The sequence below is a fragment of the Sinocyclocheilus anshuiensis genome, unplaced genomic scaffold (assembly GCF_001515605.1).
Source record: "Sinocyclocheilus anshuiensis isolate Anshui unplaced genomic scaffold, SAMN03320099.WGS_v1.1 scaffold958, whole genome shotgun sequence".
Lineage (NCBI taxonomy): Eukaryota > Metazoa > Chordata > Actinopteri > Cypriniformes > Cyprinidae > Sinocyclocheilus > Sinocyclocheilus anshuiensis.
In genome coordinates, this window is record NW_015539929.1 from 211,917 (window position 1) to 234,070 (window position 22,154).

General features: G+C 36.8%; 1 protein-coding gene across 3 annotated transcripts; it reads left to right on the plus strand.

The window, feature by feature from the left end:
- Nucleotides 1-1,045: 1,045 nt before the first annotated feature.
- On the plus strand, nucleotides 1,046-21,225 carry tlk1b (tousled-like kinase 1b). 3 transcript variants are annotated; one of them, XM_016483859.1, is made up of 22 exons: nucleotides 1,046-1,388; nucleotides 7,612-7,730; nucleotides 9,328-9,399; nucleotides 9,515-9,553; nucleotides 10,192-10,267; nucleotides 10,497-10,540; nucleotides 10,796-10,885; nucleotides 10,977-11,063; nucleotides 12,159-12,251; nucleotides 12,334-12,432; nucleotides 12,522-12,658; nucleotides 13,772-13,957; nucleotides 14,226-14,292; nucleotides 14,517-14,614; nucleotides 14,914-14,995; nucleotides 16,017-16,108; nucleotides 16,192-16,281; nucleotides 16,365-16,534; nucleotides 17,085-17,220; nucleotides 19,012-19,123; nucleotides 19,228-19,335; nucleotides 20,326-21,225. In XM_016483859.1, the coding sequence occupies exons 1-22, from the start codon at nucleotides 1,253-1,255 to the stop codon at nucleotides 20,488-20,490; spliced, it is 2,298 nt and encodes a 765-aa protein (XP_016339345.1). In that variant the 5' UTR covers nucleotides 1,046-1,252; the 3' UTR covers nucleotides 20,491-21,225. The 3 variants fall into 3 exon arrangements, with proteins under 3 accessions (XP_016339345.1, XP_016339346.1, XP_016339344.1); XM_016483860.1 differs by lacking the exon at nucleotides 1,046-1,388 and adding an exon at nucleotides 2,355-2,693 and having other exon boundaries at nucleotides 10,802-10,885; XM_016483858.1 differs by lacking the exon at nucleotides 1,046-1,388 and adding an exon at nucleotides 2,356-2,693.
- Nucleotides 21,226-22,154: the final 929 nt, after the last annotated feature.

Below are 22,154 nucleotides of genomic sequence, written 5' to 3' on the forward strand. Positions count from 1 at the left end.
TATAAACCAATACACACATACACACACACACACACACACACACACACACACACACAAACAAACAAGGAAGTTTCATCCAATAAACAATCTCACTTTACATTTCAGTGCTGTTACTATATAGTTATAATGTTCTAATGAATATGCATAAACTTGAATAAAAATGTGTACATCATTTGTGAAGAAGCTTGTAAATATACTTGTAATATATTATTGTAAATACACTATTATTATATCATATTTATTAATTATATTACATTATATTATTGTAGTCAGCTGCCTAGGACATCAATTATTGATATAACAATTATTATAATTTTAGTTCTAATGAATATATATGACATTAATGTACTTAATAATTCACTTATTTTTGTGAAGATGTTTGTAAATACACATTATTATTATTATTATTTACATAGTATTATTACTATATAGCTACATATTTTGTATTAATTATTACGATATTATATTATTATTGAGTTGATTGCCTGTGAAATCAATAATTGTTATATTAATTTATGTGTAATTATTTGTAATTTGTGTATGCCTAATTGTTATCTTATATTATTTAACTTGTATTATAGATAGGCCTATAGAACATTCATATAATAAAATATTTCTCAGTATGACTGGGCAGTCCCTGACTGTCTCTAAGTATCTCTCTGTGGTCTCGGAAAATAATTTAATTTCAACTCATCATATACATCAATATGATCATAGCTACTGATTTAATAAGTAGACATTTAATACCAATTCAGTAATGCAGGCAGTTGATAATTATTTTTTTTGACAAAATATATTTTTTAAATATACTTTAGGCTATTATGGTCTTATATAAAAGTTAAAAGCTGCTCCTCATGACCACTTAATGTCAAACCTGTTTATTTTGCAATAATGTTCAGCTGACTGGTCGTTTATACCTATACTTTATAGAGGCAAAGAGTACTTTTATCCATAATAGAATTTGCTAGAAGGATTGAAGCATCTGAGGTGTGATCTGAAGTTTTGCACTGATGTGTGTGAGCGGGTACATGTGTGTAACCCTTGCAACTGGCGTCACGCATCGGCCACACACACACACACACACACTGAGAGTGAGTGAGGATCTCTGTGCGCAGTGCGGAGCTGAAAACATGAGCAGCGTTGCATTGATCATCAGGGTTTGTGCATGATGCATTAGACACACACAGGTGTGATTTGACAGAGATCATGCGTGCGATGCGCTCGAGCGTCTCTTCGCGGGGAAAGTGTCTTCATGAGTGTCCAAAGTAACAGCAACAGCACTGGAAGTTTGGACGGAGCGCCATCTTGCTCTCAGTTCTCGACTGGATCTCCGACCCTGGGCTCAGTTTCTCCGCTCGATATCTGCGCTCCGCGGAGGCGTAAGGAAGGTAAAACCGGCGTGAATGTCAATTTGAAGTTTGCTCGTTTGAAATAGGTCGGGATTGTATAAGATTGACGTGTGATTTTGAGTAAATCTGGCCTCGAATCGAAGCGGTCGTGTCGGAGGCCGCTGATCTCTCGTCTGCTGACTGTGATTCTCTGTGTTTTTATAACAAGCATCGAGTCCTAGACACGAGCTGCTGTGTTTTAAACTGTTTGCGATGGAATTCTGTCGCTTTTTGTGTTGATCGCACGCTTACTTTGACGCGAGGATGCCCATGGTCACCTATTAGGGAACTCAGTCACTGGCCGTGTCTCAAATCCTAGCGAGATGATTACCTAGACTGCATTTTTTTGGGCATCATAGGTGCGTATTTGTTGTGCTTTTTAATGTTGCCCCAACATGCTGTCTTTGTGTCTAGGTAGGCATATATTAATTTATGTGTAATTATTTGTAATTTGTGTATGCCTAATTGTTATCTTATATTATTTAACTTGTATTATAGATAGGCCTATAGAACATTCATATAATAAAATATTTCTCAGTATGACTGGGCAGTCCCTGACTGTCTCTAAGTATCTCTCTGTGGTCTCGGAAAATAATTTAATTTCAACTCATCATATACATCAATATGATCATAGCTACTGATTTAATAAGTAGACATTTAATACCAATTCAGTAATGCAGGCAGTTGATAATTATTTTTTTTGACAAAATATATTTTTTAAATATACTTTAGGCTATTATGGTCTTATATAAAAGTTAAAAGCTGCTCCTCATGACCACTTAATGTCAAACCTGTTTATTTTGCAATAATGTTCAGCTGACTGGTCGTTTATACCTATACTTTATAGAGGCAAAGAGTACTTTTATCCATAATAGAATTTGCTAGAAGGATTGAAGCATCTGAGGTGTGATCTGAAGTTTTGCACTGATGTGTGTGAGCGGGTACATGTGTGTAACCCTTGCAACTGGCGTCACGCATCGGCCACACACACACACACACACACTGAGAGTGAGTGAGGATCTCTGTGCGCAGTGCGGAGCTGAAAACATGAGCAGCGTTGCATTGATCATCAGGGTTTGTGCATGATGCATTAGACACACACAGGTGTGATTTGACAGAGATCATGCGTGCGATGCGCTCGAGCGTCTCTTCGCGGGGAAAGTGTCTTCATGAGTGTCCAAAGTAACAGCAACAGCACTGGAAGTTTGGACGGAGCGCCATCTTGCTCTCAGTTCTCGACTGGATCTCCGACCCTGGGCTCAGTTTCTCCGCTCGATATCTGCGCTCCGCGGAGGCGTAAGGAAGGTAAAACCGGCGTGAATGTCAATTTGAAGTTTGCTCGTTTGAAATAGGTCGGGATTGTATAAGATTGACGTGTGATTTTGAGTAAATCTGGCCTCGAATCGAAGCGGTCGTGTCGGAGGCCGCTGATCTCTCGTCTGCTGACTGTGATTCTCTGTGTTTTTATAACAAGCATCGAGTCCTAGACACGAGCTGCTGTGTTTTAAACTGTTTGCGATGGAATTCTGTCGCTTTTTGTGTTGATCGCACGCTTACTTTGACGCGAGGATGCCCATGGTCACCTATTAGGGGACTCAGTCACTGGCCGCGTCTCAAAACCTTTCGAGATGTCTACCTAGACAGCATTTTTGGGCATCATAGGGGCTTATTTTTTGTGCATTTTTATGATGCCCCAGAATGCTGTCTTTGTGTCTAGGTAGGCATCTCCCTTGGGTTTTGATATGCAGGCAGTCTGATAAATATAAGTTGATGTTTTTGAGGTTTAAAGTATGTATTTATCACTCGTGTGCAATGCAAAGGCTCAAAAATGAGACCGAGTCTGTACCTGATAAACATGAGTTGCTGTCTGTGTGTGTGCTTGAGAATGTTTATTACCCGTGGCCTGAAATGCTAGGTAGGTAGAAACTAACTGGAGTTTAGGACATTGGCAGTATCTGGTAAACATGAGTTGCTGCTTTTATTGGTATTTATTTACCTAGTACTCTATGCATGCAGTGGCTGTCTAGGTAGGCAGGTTAAGTGATATTTTAAGGTTGACAGTATATATTTTCTCATGCATGCTTTCATGCATTGCAAGGATTTTGAGACACAACCAGCTATATGATACATATGATACGAGTTGAAGCAGTGATTCTAAAATTCTGTATAGGTTGGCAGGTCTATATCTAAGCCGATGTTTACGCTTGAGAATCCAGTCAGCAATGCATGTAGGATGATGTGTAGGTAGGCATCTCACTGGATTTTAATAAAATGCTAAGTACCTGATAAACATGATTTTTATGTTTTCATGCTTGAAAGTATTGAATTATTTATCTAGCACTCGATGCATGTTATGCTATAGCTCAAAAATGCTGTCTAGGTAGGCAGCAGTCTAGGTTTTGAGACACAACTAGTACTTGATACACAGTAGTTGGTGTTTAAGTGTGAGAGTGTTTATTTATCAGTATGAAATGCAGCAGCTCAGAAATGTTTTCTAGGTAGGCATGTCAAATTTTGGTGACACATGATAAACATGGATTGGTGTGGTTGTGTATTATTTATTTCACAAAAAATAATATGCATTTGTTGGAGAGGTGTTGCATCTTTGTTTTTGTTTTTTTTCCTGGAATCATCCAAATGGGTTTGAACCTTGAAGCAAAAGACCATCTGATACACATCTGAATGAAATGCATTATTTAGGTCATACGGTTTCCTTTGTTTTTGATGTGTTTTTTAATGAACCTAAGTTGCACCGGTTGTTTCCTGTGATATCTAGCATATCCACCAGAGACCAGTCTGTGTTAATATGTGCTGCAAACATGTGTCTGTGCACTGATGAGTGTAATATCATATGTGTTACTCAGATTCTCATGTCCAAGAATAAGTTCTCCGCCATGTATTGGCAGGCTCTGCCTTTAATTTTTATCAGTGTTTTGAAAGAGCGGAGCCTTTTACCTGCTTGTGCTTTTTTGCATTCACAAAAAAAGTGTTTATTTAAAATAAATGCTGTTCTTCTAATTTCTATTTATCCAAGAATCCTAAAAAAAAATGCATCGATTTCCACAAAAATAAGAAGCAGAACAACTGTTTTCAGCATTGATAGTAATAAAATAAATTTCTTAGCATATTAGAATGATTTCTGAAGGATCATGTGATGCTGAAGACTGGAGAAATTCAGCTTTGCATCACAGGAATAAATTGTGTTTTAAAGGGGTCATATGACGTTGCTAAAAGAACATTATGTTGTGTATTTGGTTTAATGCAATGTGTTTATGCGGTTTAAGGTTCAAAAAACACATTATTTTCCACATACTGTACATTATTGTTGCTCCTCTATGCCCCGCCTTTCTGAAACGCGTCGATTTTTACAAAGCTCATCGTTCTGAAAAGCGAGGTGTGCTGTGATTGGCCAGCTATCCAGTGCGTTGTGATTGGCTGAATACCTCAAGCGTGTGACGGAAATGTTACGCCCCTACCATACTGTGATGCCATCTCCCGGCACAACGAGACAAAACCAGTAAAACCTATTACAAATGAGGCATTTGTTGCATCCAGTGGGGACATAATTACTAATTATAATGACTAGTGTTGTCACGGTACCAAAATTTCAGTATTCGGTACCGATACCAGTGAAAATCCACGGTTCTCGGTACCAATTTCGGTACCAAAGCAAAACACAAAAACATGCTAATTGAACAACATTTTTATTAATAACGTTAAACAAAAATTAAATGTACAAAACCAATGCCATTCTTTATACTCATTTAAAAGTGTTTCAAGTTTTCTCACAAGTAATAAAAGTAAGAAAAAAGTAAACAAGTTTCACCCAGAAGTTTAGTCATAGTTCTGCTGCCGCTGAAAAACATCTGTAAACTGTTGTCTGTTTTAGGGTTTGCTGGTGTGTTTCAGGATCTTCCTCAGTCTGCAGCTGTAAAAGAACAATATAATATACTCTCCAAAGAGAAAGGAAAAATTGAAATCGCATCATATGACCCCTTTAAAATATTTTCAGATTGAAAACTGGTATTTTAAGTTCTTACAATATTTCAATATTTTTTACTAATTGTTTGTTTTTTAAATACTAATTTATAAATGTAAGATTTTTTAAAACTTAAATAGCATTAATATTTACCCCAGGAATTGATTTTCAGGCATTTTTAGCATGGTTGGTGTGTCATCCATGCCATTTTTTTTTTTAAATACTTCAATTGATTGAGTAACTGAAATTGTCAAGTTGAGCAATTATGGCTTTTATTGATTAAAATTAAATCAACATCAGATATAAAAGCAGCTGTAAAAATGCACAAGATTACCATGGTTCAGCCATGGTGCATGAAGGAAATATAATAATATAAAAGTAGGCTATTCAATGTATTCATAGTCTATAAGAAGTTGGATCATTATTGTTTTATAATATTTAGTGATCTCTTGATGGACAAACTAGGATGTGGCTTATGTGTTTCCTGGTCATTTGCTTTCACTCATTTCCACTCCACCTTCTGCGTGTTTGGGAGGTGTCTTATTTAGCCCAGCGCTGTTTTCTTTGCTGCTCGGGTTATTTGCCAAAGCAGACGTGGCCTTAGGTTTATGTTTACTCATTCCCAGTGGTTTGATTTATAATCTGTGTCCTTTATCTGGGCAGCTGTGCTCTTCCTGCCCTGTTGACCTTCATAATTTTCCACCGATCCACCATCTTGGGATCTCTTTGGCTTGGAGCTCTTTCTGGCACGAGTCTTATCATGGCAGTGGTGTCGGACGCATCCACTGCGCCGGTGTTTATGGCTGGAGAACACAAGTGAAGCTGAGCTGTTTTGTCTAGTCACTGTAATAGAGTTTGAAGACCAGATGCTTTCTTTAGGCAGGTTTTATAGTGATGATTCATGCTGTTATTAGCTGGTTGTTCTTATCGGCTGCTGATACTGTATTAGTCTCATGTGCTGAAGAAACGGGGGTCATTTGGCTGCTGCTTCAATGGTGATGATGAATTCTGTCTTCAGGCATCTGCTGCCAGATCATGTCAAACATGATAGGAATAGTTGAACCAAAAATTTAATTCTTAGACTATTTAATCAGCATTCTTAGCAGATTAATTACATGTTTGCACAAAATTTACAGCACCATTCAAAAGTTTGGGGTCGGTAAGATTTAAAAAAAACTTTTTTTTTTAATAAAGTCTCTTATGCTCCTCATCAAGGTTGCATTTATTTGGTCAGAAATGCACTAAAAACTATAATATTAGGAAACATTCTTACATTTTAAAATGACAGTTTTTTTATGTGAATGTATTATAAAATGTAATTTATTCCTGTGATCAAATCTGAATTTTTAGCATCATTACTCCAGTCTTCAGTGTCACATGATCCTTCAGAAATCATTCTAATATACTGATTTGCTGCTCAAGAAGCATTTCTGATTATTATCGAATTTGTATATATGTTCATATTTTTGTAAAAATATGATAAGCAGCGTTCATTTGAAATAGAAATCTTTTGTAGCATTATAAATGCCTTTACTGTCACTTTTTATCGATTTAATGCATTCTTGATGAATGAATTAAAAAGTCTCACTGACCCCAAATTTTTGAACAGCGGTGTATGTATGGTAGTCTATATGACCAAGTATTATCTGTAATATTGAGGTCACAGTGATATGTGGAAACACACATTAACATTACATTCTTATGTTAACTTGTAGATTGTGTCGTCAATGTTTACTGAAGCTAAAATAAGGTGATGGAGCTATGCTGTCAGTGGCATCAGCTGATAATGAGCAGGAAACGTCTCAAAGTACTTCCTGTTTGTAATCCTCACTCCAGCAGAAAGAAGCTCAGTTGAAGTTTGCTGTGAAAAATGAAAATGGATAAAAGAGCAGATGGAAAAATGTGGATGGGCAGATGTGAAGCACATCTTATTGTACACATATCGTTGTCAAAGTCTGGCCATTTTGAAACGAATTAATATACGCATGTAAGTCTGATGTGAGTGTAGGCCTAGTTCTGTAGCTGTAAACCTTTTCTAGGTACTTTGCCTTTAAACCAGTATTCTGAGTAGGTGTATGATCTTCTGGCTCCTTTAGGGTGGCATAGCATCAGAAAACAATGACTGGATGGTCTCGTAAGATTCCAGGAGGTTGTGTCACTGTGATCACACCCCTCCCGAACCTCAACCCTGCGTACCTGTGTGTGAACGTGTTGAGATTGACATGTGATTGTGTGTGTCTGTAGGTATGGATGAACTGCATTCTCTGGATCCACGCCGGCAGGAGCTTTTGGAGGCACGTTTCATCGGAGCAGTTAGTGGAAATACAGGAGGAAGCACGGGGAGCGCGAGTGGAGGACCTAAAGTAATGCACACGCATGCAAACACACATGCACATATGCTTAGTTTGTGTGCATTTGGGCTGGATGATGTTTTGGATTCTTGGCCATATTGTCCAGCCCTAGTTTCATTGTATTTTTATTTTGAATTAATTATTATTTATATATAATTTTAATTAATAATTTTATTTTTGATCATTTTGATTTAAATATATTTATATATATGTCTATGTACAGGGGTGTGCATGAGGGACCGAAAAAAAAAAATGCGCTGTGCAAATACGTTCAGACCACTCATTTGGGTACCGACATGGTTGACAGCTGTTAATGCACAATTACAATTTTAGATTGACAAACTGTACTGTATAAGATTTCTATTCCAACTGAAAGCATAAATCTAGGCTACCTGCTGCCGTTTTCAAAGCGCGGTGCAAAACTGACGTTATTCAATTGGCAGCCCTAACCCGGAAGCACATATACTTACTAAAATAAAATCTTGCTGATTTTAAGTTTGAAAATGATTCATATAATTCATATAAAAAAGTAAATATTAGCATTTTATTTTAAGTTTGTTCTATAAAATAGTTGTATTTGTATTTAATACTCTTTTTATTTTAAAATATAATAGTATTATCACACTTTATTATTTTATTAAAAACAAACAAATAAATAAAATGCAATAATGTTATTATCACTCTTATTAATTTATTTTTTAAAGTTATATTTAGTGGTTCGCAGTAAAGGTGAGGACCAAACCAAATCTCCAGGTTCTCTTATGAGAACCAGGCTGAAAAACATATGTGGACCCCTGTCTATTTATTTCCTTGAATATGGCTGAATTGGATTTCTCGTTTTAAAACTGAAAAAGCATCATCCGGGTAATTAAACAAAATCTTTAATGCAAGTTGTGAAATATAGTATAGTATACAATTATTTTCCCACATTAAATATTTACAGTTTTCACTAAAAATGTGCTAATTTTCTTATGCATCAATTTGAACTAAATGTATTACAAAAAGCTAAATTTACTTACATATATTAAAACTTTTTAGTAAAAAAAATAATAATAAAGAAAAATTCCTTTCATGGACTTTGTGAACCTTTTTCATTTGGAGCGATGACTAAAAATAATCATTGAATGAGAGTAGGGAATTAATTAATTAAAGGGATAGTTCACCCAAAAATGAAAATTTGATGTTTATCTGCTTACCCCCAGGGCATCCAAGATGTAGGTGACTGTTTCTTCAGTAGAACACAAATTATGATTTTTAAGTCCAGCCGTTGCAAACATCACATTTTCATTTTTGGATGAACTATCCCTTTAATATGGTCAGTTTGAAATGATTTACAGAAATGAACTAAACTTACCAACTCTAATGCCGTTTTTCCTTCTGAAGTTTAAATCAGAGGCTCTGCTATAACCGTATTTCCCAACACTCATACTCGCGGAAACTCAAGATGAAACCTGTGCAGTGACACTATACTCATGTTAATGTTGCTTAATTTAGTTTTACCAGTGATATCAGTATGAATATTTCTCATATACAGTATATGAGTTCTATTGTGCACACTCTCTGTAATGGTCATAACCTGTACCAAACCAGCTTTGATCTTTCTATTTAGGGTTTGAACAATAACGAATGTTCCAGTCACAGTTTTGGCAGCCTGGGGTCATCTAGTGACAAGGAGTCTGAGGTGATCATTATACTCATGCATACTCATTGAAGCTTTGTATTTATTGAACAGATCCATTTCAACAATTTGTTTATGTGTTGTCTGTGTCTAAAATGTGTTTTTTTTGCCTGTAAAGAGCTCTGACATAAAGAAAGGAGGATCGCCTGCATATTCAGTGAGTTTGACATTATTTGAATAGGAATGATTGTTAAAAACAAAAATATAATAATGTTCCAAATCCATAAGACCATAAGTGTTCTTCCATGGGACACAAAAGGTGCATTTTTGAATATCTTGGTTGCTGTGTGATGAAAGTGAATGGAAATGACTAATAAGAATCATTAAACTGGTCCATTTGAGTTACGAAGGTATTATGTGATAATGTTGTTGATGTCAAATGTGACATTCCATAATTTGAAAGCTGCAGCGGAGAGAAGATTTTCAGTGAATAACAACTTATATTTTAGTCTCTTCCTTCCGCAATGCTGTATTCTATGTCTTCTAAGGGCAAAACTCTTATGAATCACTTTTGTGATAATTTGAGCATTTTTGTCATTTTGGAGCTTGTCAGCACCTGTCCATATTCACTTTCATTATTACATTGAAAAGAGCATGCAGCATATTAATAAAAAAGTCAAATGGGTTTGGAATGACATGGTAAATGATGTTTTATACAAAGGCAGTCTGGAAGCCTCATTGGTGAACTTGTACAGCTCCTTTGAGGCCTAAATTCAGCTTGGAGCTTACCTAAAGCATTTGCTATTGATTGTATTGATTGAATAGAAAAGTAACGCTTTTTCCTGTTTTCCCAAGACTCCAGAGAAGAAGCACTCCGAGTCATCCAGAGGAAGAAAGAGGAAGGTTGACAACCAATCAGAGAGTAGCCAAGGTAACGTTAACTTCCTTTGTGTATGAATGAAGTACATCTTAATGAGACATAATAGAGTAAGTTTTTCAATAACTTGTTAACCATCCTGGCATTTTGGAAACATTTAAGCTGAGAATCATGTGCTTCATGTTTATTAGGAAATAGAGTGTTTAGTGTTTAGAGCAGAAATTATGACAGAAAAGGGATTGTACCTAATGACCATGTTTTTTTTTTTTTTTTAATCTCTCAGGAAAGTCTTCCGGCCGAGGGCCCAAGATCAGCGATTATTTTGATGTAAGTAAAGCTTTGTGTGGATGACTCTGTGTTTACTCAGCTCTGTATTAAATGTCAGTCAGGTGTCAGAGAGCTTTTAGTCAGAGTAATGCTGCTTTTTCATCTTCTAATGGCTGCTCGCTTCAGTAGATGTTTTTGACTTGTAGAGTTCTGAAATCGCTTGAGCGTCGTTAGTAACATTGTGATGATGTCACATCCTGTTAGTATGTTGTGTGGTGCTGTTAAAAAAAAACTCTGCATATCTCCTTCCTGAAGCTCCAGGGAGGAAACGGATCAAGTCCAGTCAGGGGGCTTCCTCCGGTCCTGCGCTCACCACAGAACTCTCACTCTGCACCCGGCTCTATCGTAAGTGCTGATCTTTGAGATTTGAATATCATGTAAGGAGCCAGTGATGTTGATTTTTTTTTTTTTTACGTTGCTGTTTTTCACTCTTCAGGTCAGACAGAACAGCTCCTCACCCACCAGCCTGTGTTTCATGGATCACACGATGAATCCAAAACAGCTGAGCAGCAGAAGTGTCCAGGTAATACTTGCATCACGTGCTCTTCTCTCCGATTCTGTTAAACATCATGTGTCAGTATGCAGCGCTCTGATAAACGTGCAGTGTATGCTTTATTTGCATTGCACACTGATTCAGTTAAACATCTACACTCTGACACTGAGTGTGTGTATTGCATGCTCTGACACTGCAAAAAGTGCCTTGCACACTGACACTGGATAACATGCACTGTACCCTGACACTGCAAAACATTCACTGCACACTGACACTGCAAAACATTCACTGCAAAACATGCATTGCACACACATTGACTGCACATTGACACTGCAAAACATTCACTGCACACTGACACTGAAGCATTCACTTCACACTGACACTGTTAAATAAGCATTGCATACACTGCCACTGTTTATTGTGTGCACTGCATGCTCTGGCACTGTTAAATATCTTTGCTCTCACACCCTGATGCTATTACACATGCACACTGTACACTATGACACTGTTACAGCAAAATTATCACTGCACAGTAAACAGTTTTACAGGCATGCTGCATGTAAAATGTAAAAAATATGCGTTTTTAAATTATGCATTGCACACTGACACTGCAGAACGTACACTGACGGTGTTAAATAAGCACTGTGTGTGCTGCTGCTGGTGTGTATGTGCACTGCATGCTCTGCCACTGTTAAATATGCTCTCGCACTCTAATGGTGTTACACATGCGCACTGTACACTATGACACTGTTACATCAAAATTTGCACTGCGCAATGACAGTTTAACAGGCATGCTGCATGCTCTGACACTGCAAAATGTGCACTGACACCATTAAATAACCATTGCATACACTGCTGCTATAACATATGTGCACTGCATGCTCTGCCACTGTTTAATACTCTGACACTATGTTGGAACAGAATTTATATATGCACTGCATGCACACATTTACATTACCCTTATATGCCCTTATATGCACTACATGCTCTGACATTGTTAAATAAGCCCACTGGTACTGTATATGATGCACTGTTTACTGTATATCTGGTGATCACACATGCCGTCATGGATATTGTTATTTGCCTTCTCACCACGTTTAACTCTCTTTCCTTCTCTGCTTTCAGACGGATTTGACACAGTTGAAACTGGCTGCACTTGAGAGCAATAAGAATCTTGACCTTGAGAAGAAGGAGGGCAGAATAGATGATCTACTCAGGGTGAGTGTCACCTGTCCTTGAGTTTTTTTTCTTCGTGGCATTTGAATTCAGACATTGAGTGGTTTTAATGTTTTCTCCCCAGGCGAACTGTGACCTCCGCAGACAGATAGATGAGCAGCAGAAGCTGCTGGAACGTTTCAAGGAATGCACTACGATGAGTAAAAAAAAGCTCATTGAGAAGGTTAACTGTGTTTGATATGCTGGCAGCTGCTTATTTCTCATTTGTCAGGGGTGGTTGAGTGACTCTCGAGTGCGTTATCGTCTCACTAGAGCACTCAAGAGAAGCAGTCCTGCCGTGAGAAGAGCATGCAGGACCGGCTACGTCTGGGACATTTCACCACAGTCCGGCACGGAGCGTCCTACACGGAACAGTGGACAGATGGGTATGCCTTCCAGAACCTGGTCAAGTAAGAGTCTCATACAGACACACACTAAAGCTGGTTTTGAACGGTACTGGAAAGAGTGCAAAAATCTACTTTCATACAATATCATCATTTTGCAATTGCAGTATTCAATACTTGACCAGGGCGCCCATGTTCTGCTCAGTGTCATTTTAGTATCACCGTGATACTACTATAGTTTTTATTATTTTGAATTACTTTTTATTTTGATATTTTCTGTTTTCATTTTAATTTTAGTTAAAAGTTTGTTTTTTGTTTAATTATTATTTCAGTTTTGTATTAGTATATCAACTAAATGAAAATGAGAAATATTACCTTGGCAGCTAGCTCAAATGAAATAGTAATATGGATTTTTATGTTTATTAAATTTTTTTTCAGTTGACATTTATTTTATTTCAAGTAACTAAAATGTGTTTTTATGGTTTTAGTTTAGTTAACCCTGGTGCTGCTCATGCCGTGTGACATGAAGCATGAAAGTTAATGCATATGAAGCATAAAAGTTATCCTTAATTTACAGAAATTCATATTATAATTAGTCTGTAAATAAAATACAGATGGGGATGCTGGTGGAATCTAATTAATTAAATATAAAATTTTTGTACAAACATTGATGTAAACGCCATCAGATACAGTGTTATTTTACTATCATTGAGGCACTATTATAATTTTTATTAATATTTTGAATTATTTTTGTTTTCCGTTTTCATTTTAATTTTAGGTAAATTTTTAGCAATTTTAGATTGTGTTTTCGTTATTTTGGTTAGGTGTTTTTATGTGTGTATATCAAGTTAATTTTTTCAGTGTAATTTTAGGACATCAAGCTAAACCAAATAAAAATGTTTAACTTGATGTACTAAAAATAAGTGTGTTTTTACATTTTATTTTATTTTAAAGTAACGAAAAAAAATTTTTGGTTTTAGTTAACTACTGTATAATAACCTTGATCAGGCATGGCAGCAAAAACTTTGTTACATATGTAAGAAAAGTGTGGGTAACTTTGAATGCAATGTAGATCACTTCCATTGTAAATAATAGTAGGGCAAGTCCTTTCTATTCTGCATTTGCATATGTTGTTTTTATTGGGGTTTTTAATATTTAAATATGTTTCTGTGTTGATAGGCAGCAGGAGTGGATAAACCAGCAGAGGGAAGAGATCGAGAGGCAGCGGAAACTTCTAGCGAAGCGCAAACCTCCCAGCACACCCTTCTCCCAGAGCCCGACCCCCAATGAGTCCAAACAGAGAAAGACCAAAGCCGTCAATGGAGCCGACAACGACCCCTTCCTCAAACCCAGCCTGCCTATACTGTGAGACACTTACACACACAAGTACATTCGTTTACTTCCTTTCCAAATGGAGACTTCCCGTTGACTTCTAATGGTATTAAAATGAGACAATTAGGATTAATATAGACCAGGGCTGCACAATTCATCATTTTAAGATCGTTATATAAGGATGTGTGATCTATAGAACACCAAAGGCTGCGATTTAAATAAGTATTTTCTGCAATATTCTCTTCAAAAATGGTTCAGAAACACACGCTGTTATTGAAATGCTTCTGTATTGAATGTGCAGGCTGACTGTGACGGAGTATCACGAGCAGGAAGAAATCTTCAAACTGAGACTGGGTCATCTCAAAAAGGTTAGTCTCTATATAAACACACAATACATACACACTCTCATGTGCATTAGGGTAAGATGGGTAACAGGGAGTAACGTGGAGCATTAGTGCTTCATGCATAAGCAGTCGTGCAGGAATGCTGTTTCAAGTAGTGAAGTAGTGGACTTTTTGTCCTTTTCGTGGAATCTGCCATTCATACATGAGTATGTTAGTATGTGCTCACGTGTGTGTGTGTGTGTGTTCAGGAGGAGGCAGAGATCCAGGCGGAGCTGGAGCGGTTGGAGCGTGTGAGGAATCTGCACATTCGAGAACTTAAAAGAATCAACAATGAGGACAGTTCTCAGTAAGTCCCGCCCACTTCAGATTATATTTAAATTAGTGCTGGGCAACGATTAATAGTGGTTAATCCCATCCAAAATTTTTGTGTATATTCAAATCTTAAATATGGTTTTGTGGAGGTTTTGTGAAATTCTTAAAAGGCATTCAGCGATAAACTGTAATTGGAAAACATTGAGTATTTTAACTATGTTGATATTTTCTTCTTTCTTTTTTTCTCTCTTTCTTTAGTTTTCTTTGCTGTTTGCTACATTATGCTTCTTTTGAAGTGGAATAATCGCACTCTATTTGTGTTTGTGTTTATAGGTTTAAAGACCATCCAACCCTAAATGAAAGGTATCTTCTCTTACACTTGCTGGGAAGAGGAGGTTTCAGTGAAGTTTATAAGGTATTTTGTTTTTTTGTCATGAGATGCACTCACACTCTTCAATACAGTTCATGTTCTTGCCTGTTTATTGACATTAAAGTAACAGAACAGTACAAAAAAAACAACAACAGCTAGTAAGACAAAAAAAGGGATGATTTTACAGCTGTTGTTGAATTACATCTGTTCCTGCAGTTTTATACATGTTATAACAATGTTACACGTATATTTCTAGGCCAGTGGGCACAGGCAATATGGTGAACATGCAAAGAAAAGGGTCAAACCTTTAAACTGTTATCCTAGACATTCGATAGATGATTAAAAAATGTTTCCCAGGTGGCTTCGAAGCCAGAAATGCTACCAGAAAGGTTGCTTACACAATATTTTAGATAATATAAACAATATACTGACACTATTTTATTATTTTTTTACAGCCTTGGTGAGTGTAGGAGACTTTTCAAAAACAATAATTTTGGGAGTAGAGAGTCATAGAAAGACCCCAAACTTTTTTACATTGGTGCATGTTAAAGGCATTTTAACAACCCATTTTACTTCTGTAAAGTGACATATTTGAGTGAGTGAAATTTAATGAGAAACATGTAGAGAAACATGTAGAACCGAACTTTTATCAGACATTTATTGGATGATGAAACTGTCTATTGCATACAGTTGTTTCAAAGGTGGATCAAGTTATATTTTGATAAAACATTACCAAGACTTTTTTTCTTTATAATAAAGTTCATATTATTTTGAATCAGCATGTAAGAAATGTGTTTATAAGGGCAAAACAGATTACATCTTTAACCATGGTAAAATAACACACAGGTTTACATGGCTCTTATCAAACAGCAAATGCCATATCATAAAAGACACACATTTTTTAATTATAATATAAAACCTGTTTTATAGTACTATAAAAAAGGACATCTTACAAAATGTATACAGACAGCCATAGAGTTCAACTATTAACCTTGGCTTATATTTCAGGGAGTTTATTTTGGGAGAAATTGTGGCTTGTTTAACCTGTTTATGTTGCTGTGTGAAGGCATTTGACCTGTTTGAGCAACGATATGCTGCTGTGAAGATCCATCAGCTCAACAAGAACTGGAGAGAGGAGAAGAAGGAGAACTACCACAAGTATGTTGGCCATCTTTTTTTCCCTTTCTGTCTCTCACACTTTCTTTTATGGACGTGCTCATTTGTTGTTTTGTCCGCTCCAGACATGCCTGTAGAGAATATAGAATCCACAAGCAACTGGACCATCCCAGAATAGTCAAACTCTACGACTACTTTTCCCTGGACACTGACACGTAAGTCTCTGTTACTCGTTCTGCTAAACCAGTTCTAGTTTTTGCAACCGTACAGATATTGACTCAATGTGTTTCTGTTCTAGATTCTGCACTGTTCTCGAGTTCTGTGAGGGGAATGATCTCGATTTCTATCTGAAGCAACACAAGCTGATGTCTGAGAAAGAGGCTCGCTCCATCGTCATGCAGATAGTCAATGCCCTCCGATACCTCAATGAGATCAAACCGCCCATCATCCACTACGACCTGAAACCAGGTGAATGTAACACACGATAAAGGAATAGTTCACCCAAAAATAAACACAATTTTTTTGAAAATTTACTCAACCTTTGAAGATAAGTTGCAGATGAGTTTGCAGATTTCATTCCATCACTTGCTCACCATTGGATGCTCTGCAGTGAATGGGTGCCGTCAGAATGAGAGTCCAAACAGCTGATAAAAACATCACAATAATCCACACCACTTAATGTCTTGTCAAGTGAAAAGCTGCATATTTGTAAGAAACAATCCATTATTAAGACATTTTTAACTTTAAACCACTGCCTTTTATCAGCTGTTCGGCACCCATTCACTGCAGATCATTCATTGGTGAGCAAGTAATGCAATGCTACATTTCTCCAAATCTGTTCCCATGAAGAAACAAACTTGTGCAAAATTTTCAGCAAATTTTCTTTTTTGGCTGAACTATTCTTTTAACTGCTGTATCATTTACAAGTGCAATTCATGCAGAAATGCTTTTTTTTTAAGGATGGTTGGTGGTTATTTGTCACACAGACTGTATAGGAAGTGTGTTTTTGGTTGCTCAGGAAATATCCTGTTGGTGGATGGAACGGCATGTGGGGAGATAAAGATCACAGACTTTGGCCTGTCTAAAATCATGGATGACGACAGCTATGGAGTGGACGGGATGGACCTGACATCGCAGGGAGCCGGAACCTACTGGTCAGTTCAGTGCACTACAGAACATTACTTCAGTGTTCAACACTTTACAAACACATTATTTAGAATATTTATATAGAATATTTATAGAATATAAAATATTTATATGCTCTAAAGCTCCAAAAAGGACAAAATGGCAGCATGAATTTGTCTATATGACTTACACACTTTAGTCCAGAAACTTAAAAAAAAACCTATGGCCCTGTTTATACCTTGTATTAAGATGCATTTTTGTTAATCTGATCACAAGTGGACAATGCTAAAGACAGGTGTGAACGGTGTCTAAAATGTTTTGACCACTTCCAGAGGTAGTCAAAAAAACTCATTTGATCGGATTGCGCTCGTAGTGTGGACGCTTATGTTAGTGCTGGGCGGTATGACCAAAAATTTATATCACGGTATTTTTCGAAATTATACCGGTTTCACGGTACATGACGGTATTTTTTTTTTCATGCATGACCGGGTGTTAACCATATTTTCTACTGATTGAGAGAGGAAATACTGCAGTATATTGACTTAGAATGCCCTATTTTACTATCATGATGAGTGAATATTGTCAAAAAATACCACACTAAATGGTGACTAAACACGACCCCTTTTAATACATGTTAACCAGGAGTCACTCTCATTTATAATCGCGGCATCGTCTGATAAAATCAACATGCATCTACACTAAAGAGCGGCTATGCGGTTGTTTTGGCTATATTACTTTTTTGTCTCATGCAGCGCACTGAGTAACAAACTAAAAAAAACAAACAAAAAAGTGCTGAACTACATTCATATTTATAATTCCAAACAATCAGTAAGCGACAGGTGCTAGGAAACGCTGTTTTGTACTCGTCGTCGAATGCGCTCGAACAGCCACTAAACTCTTCTACAGGAGAAAAAGGACAAAAACAGAATGAAATGACATATGATAGATATAAATAAATAGGCCTACATGAAGTGTTTCAGTTAAATAAATAACAAATTAACAAACCCTGTTTCCAAGGGGAAAAAACCCTGTTTTATTTCATTTTTACCAAATGTTTCATTTTTATGGCTACACGCACCACAAATTTAAGGAAACCGAGATGGCTGAAAGCCATAGGCATAGTTTTGTTCTTATTGGGAGTATACATAAATAAAAGTAAGTAATTTACATTTTAAAATGCAGTCTTTCTCCTATCTTTATGACCAAAAATTATATTTTTTGATAATAAAAATGATAATATTTTTTCCCGCTGTGACAAGGACCATTAATTTAAAGCATTGTGTTTATAACTAATGATATTATATATAGGGTTTTATTGTTTAATTGTATATATGATTTGCACTATAATTTTATAGCTACTTATATTTTCTGATTTTTTTATCTTATTCTGTTATGAATACTGGTAAAATGTAAAGGATTTGCTGATAACTTGTAGGTGACTAATGTTTTTATTTTCTCTCAGCGCAATTTTGACTGATATATGTATAGCAGAATTCATCCATCCAGTAAAGGTTTTAAAAATAGCTTTGGGGGGAAGAAACAAAACAAAACGACAGCATTCGAGCTTATTTCATAATATTAGATCAGAAAAAGCCCACATACTCCGGCCCATAGACCCTCCCCTCAAATGAAATCATGACAGAAGTTGTCGAAAGTGGACCGAAGAGACGAATTAAAACACCAGGTGTGAACGGGAATGTGTCTTCCTCGTCTACTTGTGATCCGATCGACCGACACACATCTTAATACCAGGTGTAAACGGGGCCTGTATGTATAGGGCTTTACTGTTCTAATGAAAACTAAATGTTCTGACGTTTCAGGTATCTGCCACCAGAGTGTTTTGTCGTTGGTAAAGAACCTCCAAAGATCTCTAATAAAGTAGACGTGTGGTCTGTGGGCGTTATTTTCTTCCAGTGCCTGTATGGACGAAAGGTGAGGCAAATTTAGAAACCATTCTCTAACTACAGCCACACACAGCTACTGACGTAAAAAGCATTTTAGGATGACGCCGCATTGAATCTTTTGTTGTACTGTAGCCGTTTGGCCACAATCAATCCCAGCAAGACATCCTTCAAGAGAACACCATCCTGAAAGCCACCGAGGTGCAGTTTCCTGCCAAACCTGTGGCGAGCAACGAGGCCAAGGTCAGTTTGAGGCATGCGTATAAATGATATAAATGCGTATTTGCTGAATGCTGACGGCAAATGAGAAAGTATTATAATGTTTGCCTTTCTATTACTAATAATATAAAAGCAATCATTATAATACTTTTTTTGTATACATTTTAATTCCTTTGTTTAACAGTTCAATCTGATTATTAGACAGACTCATGGGTCGCAGAAGCGCCACCCAGGTTACTTCTGAGGTCTAGTACAAATATGACATAGACTACAAAAATACATAGGCTATATAAGCTCATATGTATGCACGAGAAATCATTAAAAGATCGCGATCTTGATTCAAACACGCGCAATCTTATTCCTAAATGACGATTCCGCTTTGTCAGTTAAACCTTTGAAATCACTATCACATCGGAATATTTAAACCTGCTTTTGCGCAGCCGCTGATCCAGTCCAGAGAGAGCAGCGCTCATCATGTAAGCTATGAAACAGTCTACAGTAGGCTACATTTCTGTATTGCGAACATTAAATAATAATGAAAGTATTGGGATAAAATTTTATAGTCTGGATATAGACTCTGATGTTGCGGCAGCCGCGATCAAAATGAGTAATTGACCTTTGGAACTAATGTTACGCTTCAAATATTATGTTACGTTATGCCATTAAGTGGCGACCAGTGACTTAAAATGTAGCTATTTGATGTCTGAATCATTAATTCAAGAGGTTCATTCAAAAAAATCGTCATTAGTTTTTTTCAAATGACATTTTGTCAGAAACTCAAGTAAATTGGCCTATTATTTTACTATTTTATATTATTTAAGTGTATTTTATATTATTTTAGTAAATTACATATTATTTTGTTTGGTTATATAATGTTTTGTTTTCAGAATCGAAGCCCCCCCCATACGATCTTTGAAAATATATACAAATATCGGCCGATATATCGGCCTTGACAATATATCGGTTGACCATTAGTGGAAGCCACGGTCTGATTTTCTTTCTTGTCCTCCGCAGGCGTTTATCCGCCGCTGTCTGGCTTACAGGAAGGAGGATCGCTTTGACGTCCACCAGCTAGGCAGCGACTCGTACCTTCTTCCTCACATGAGACGATCCAATTCATCGGGGAACTTGCAGGCCATGCCCGCAAGCCCCGCCTCTTCAGGAATCATCTCCTACTGATTGGCTGATCGATCTTGATTGACGGTTCTGATGGTGAGTTCCCTCCCTTCATCACCTCGGGGTGGACAGGAAGGGGGAGGAGCTATACATGTCAGCTGTAGGACACGCCCACAGCGACCACAGTGACTGCCATTGATACTGGGGCAGGAATGGCTGATGTCATTTCCTGTGTGGATCCAGATGTCAGTCAGAGCTAGAACCTTTTGAAAATGGATATTTGTTTTTTACCCAAGGCATTTTGTGGAGTAGATTTGGGAGGGTTGCGCTAACGTTTTAGCTACTTGTTGATATCCTCCCTGAGCTACACCTCTGTAACGGGGTGTTTTGTTTTGTGTAAGTGTGAAATGTAGAGACGATTAATTGTAGTGTGATTGGAAATAGAAGAATGAGTGTTTTAATGTGACACAACCGTGTCTGTAAGAGAAATTGTGTGTGTGCGCGCGCCTGTAAATGGATGTTTTACGCCACAGCGTTATATGTTGGCTGTTCATAACATACATGTGTTGGGCACAGATTGCAAGGTGTGTGTTACAAAAATGCTGTCTATTTTACTTCAAAGTAACATGTATGAAAAATGTCAGTTTGTTTAAATGGGCTTAATATTTGCAAAATGTGGATCGGTGAATCTCACCAAAAATGTCCAGATCACATTTCACCCCAAAATCAAGGGGGAAAAAAGTTACTTATTTCCGTGAAAGAAATTAGGTGTTTTTTTTGTTGTTTTTTTTACTTGAAATTTTCATGACGGTTAAACAAAAAAAAATATATAATATGTGGTATTTTTATATTGTTTTATAAAAATTATGTATTTAAATGTGTGTGTGTGAATGAACACACATTTTACATCAGCACACACACACTATTATTTATATATATATATATATACATACACTATATATGCTGATGTAAATATATATTTTTTTCATTTTATATAATGTGTATAAGTATATTTGTGTATATATATGTTGTAAAAATTTGTTCCCTGTAATAGTTTAACAGTCATGAAAATTGTCTTGTCCACACACACACACACACACACACGTACGTACGTTCTGTGAGGGAAATGGAAAAAGTGTGTGTGTGTGTGTGCTTTTTAAAGTACTTTTTATTTACATCAGCATAAGTTAAAGGCAATATAACAAATACTGTGTATATACAATGTGTGTTTCGTATTACAGTGAGCAATTTTCGCCCAAATAAAATAGGGTTCTTCATTTCTTTAGATTTTGGAGTGGAAAATGACTTGGACATGTTGTTGACCAGTTTGATGAGATTCACCTGTTTGTCCTGCATGTAGGAGGATTAACTGTAAAATCATCTCAGTAGAATAGACCTCCTATAGCAGCTCCCAAACGTCACATACGAGTACATTAATGAATCCAGCCTGTGCAGGGTTTCATATTTCCTCAGTTTGTTAGTGACTTTTGTTGTCTGATGCGGCATCTTCGCCTCACTGCACCCTGACATTGCTTTTAGTTTCACGATTTACTCTGATTATGATTCAGACCAAATATGAATTTGATTTACCAGGAAACAGCATGAATAAACCTCCATTGTGGTTGTGAATGAGGTGTGTGTGTGAGCGATGATTGACAGAACAGACGGAAGGTGGGCCGGACCCCGCCCTTGATCATTAACCCCTTTATGCCCAGACCTAGTGCTGT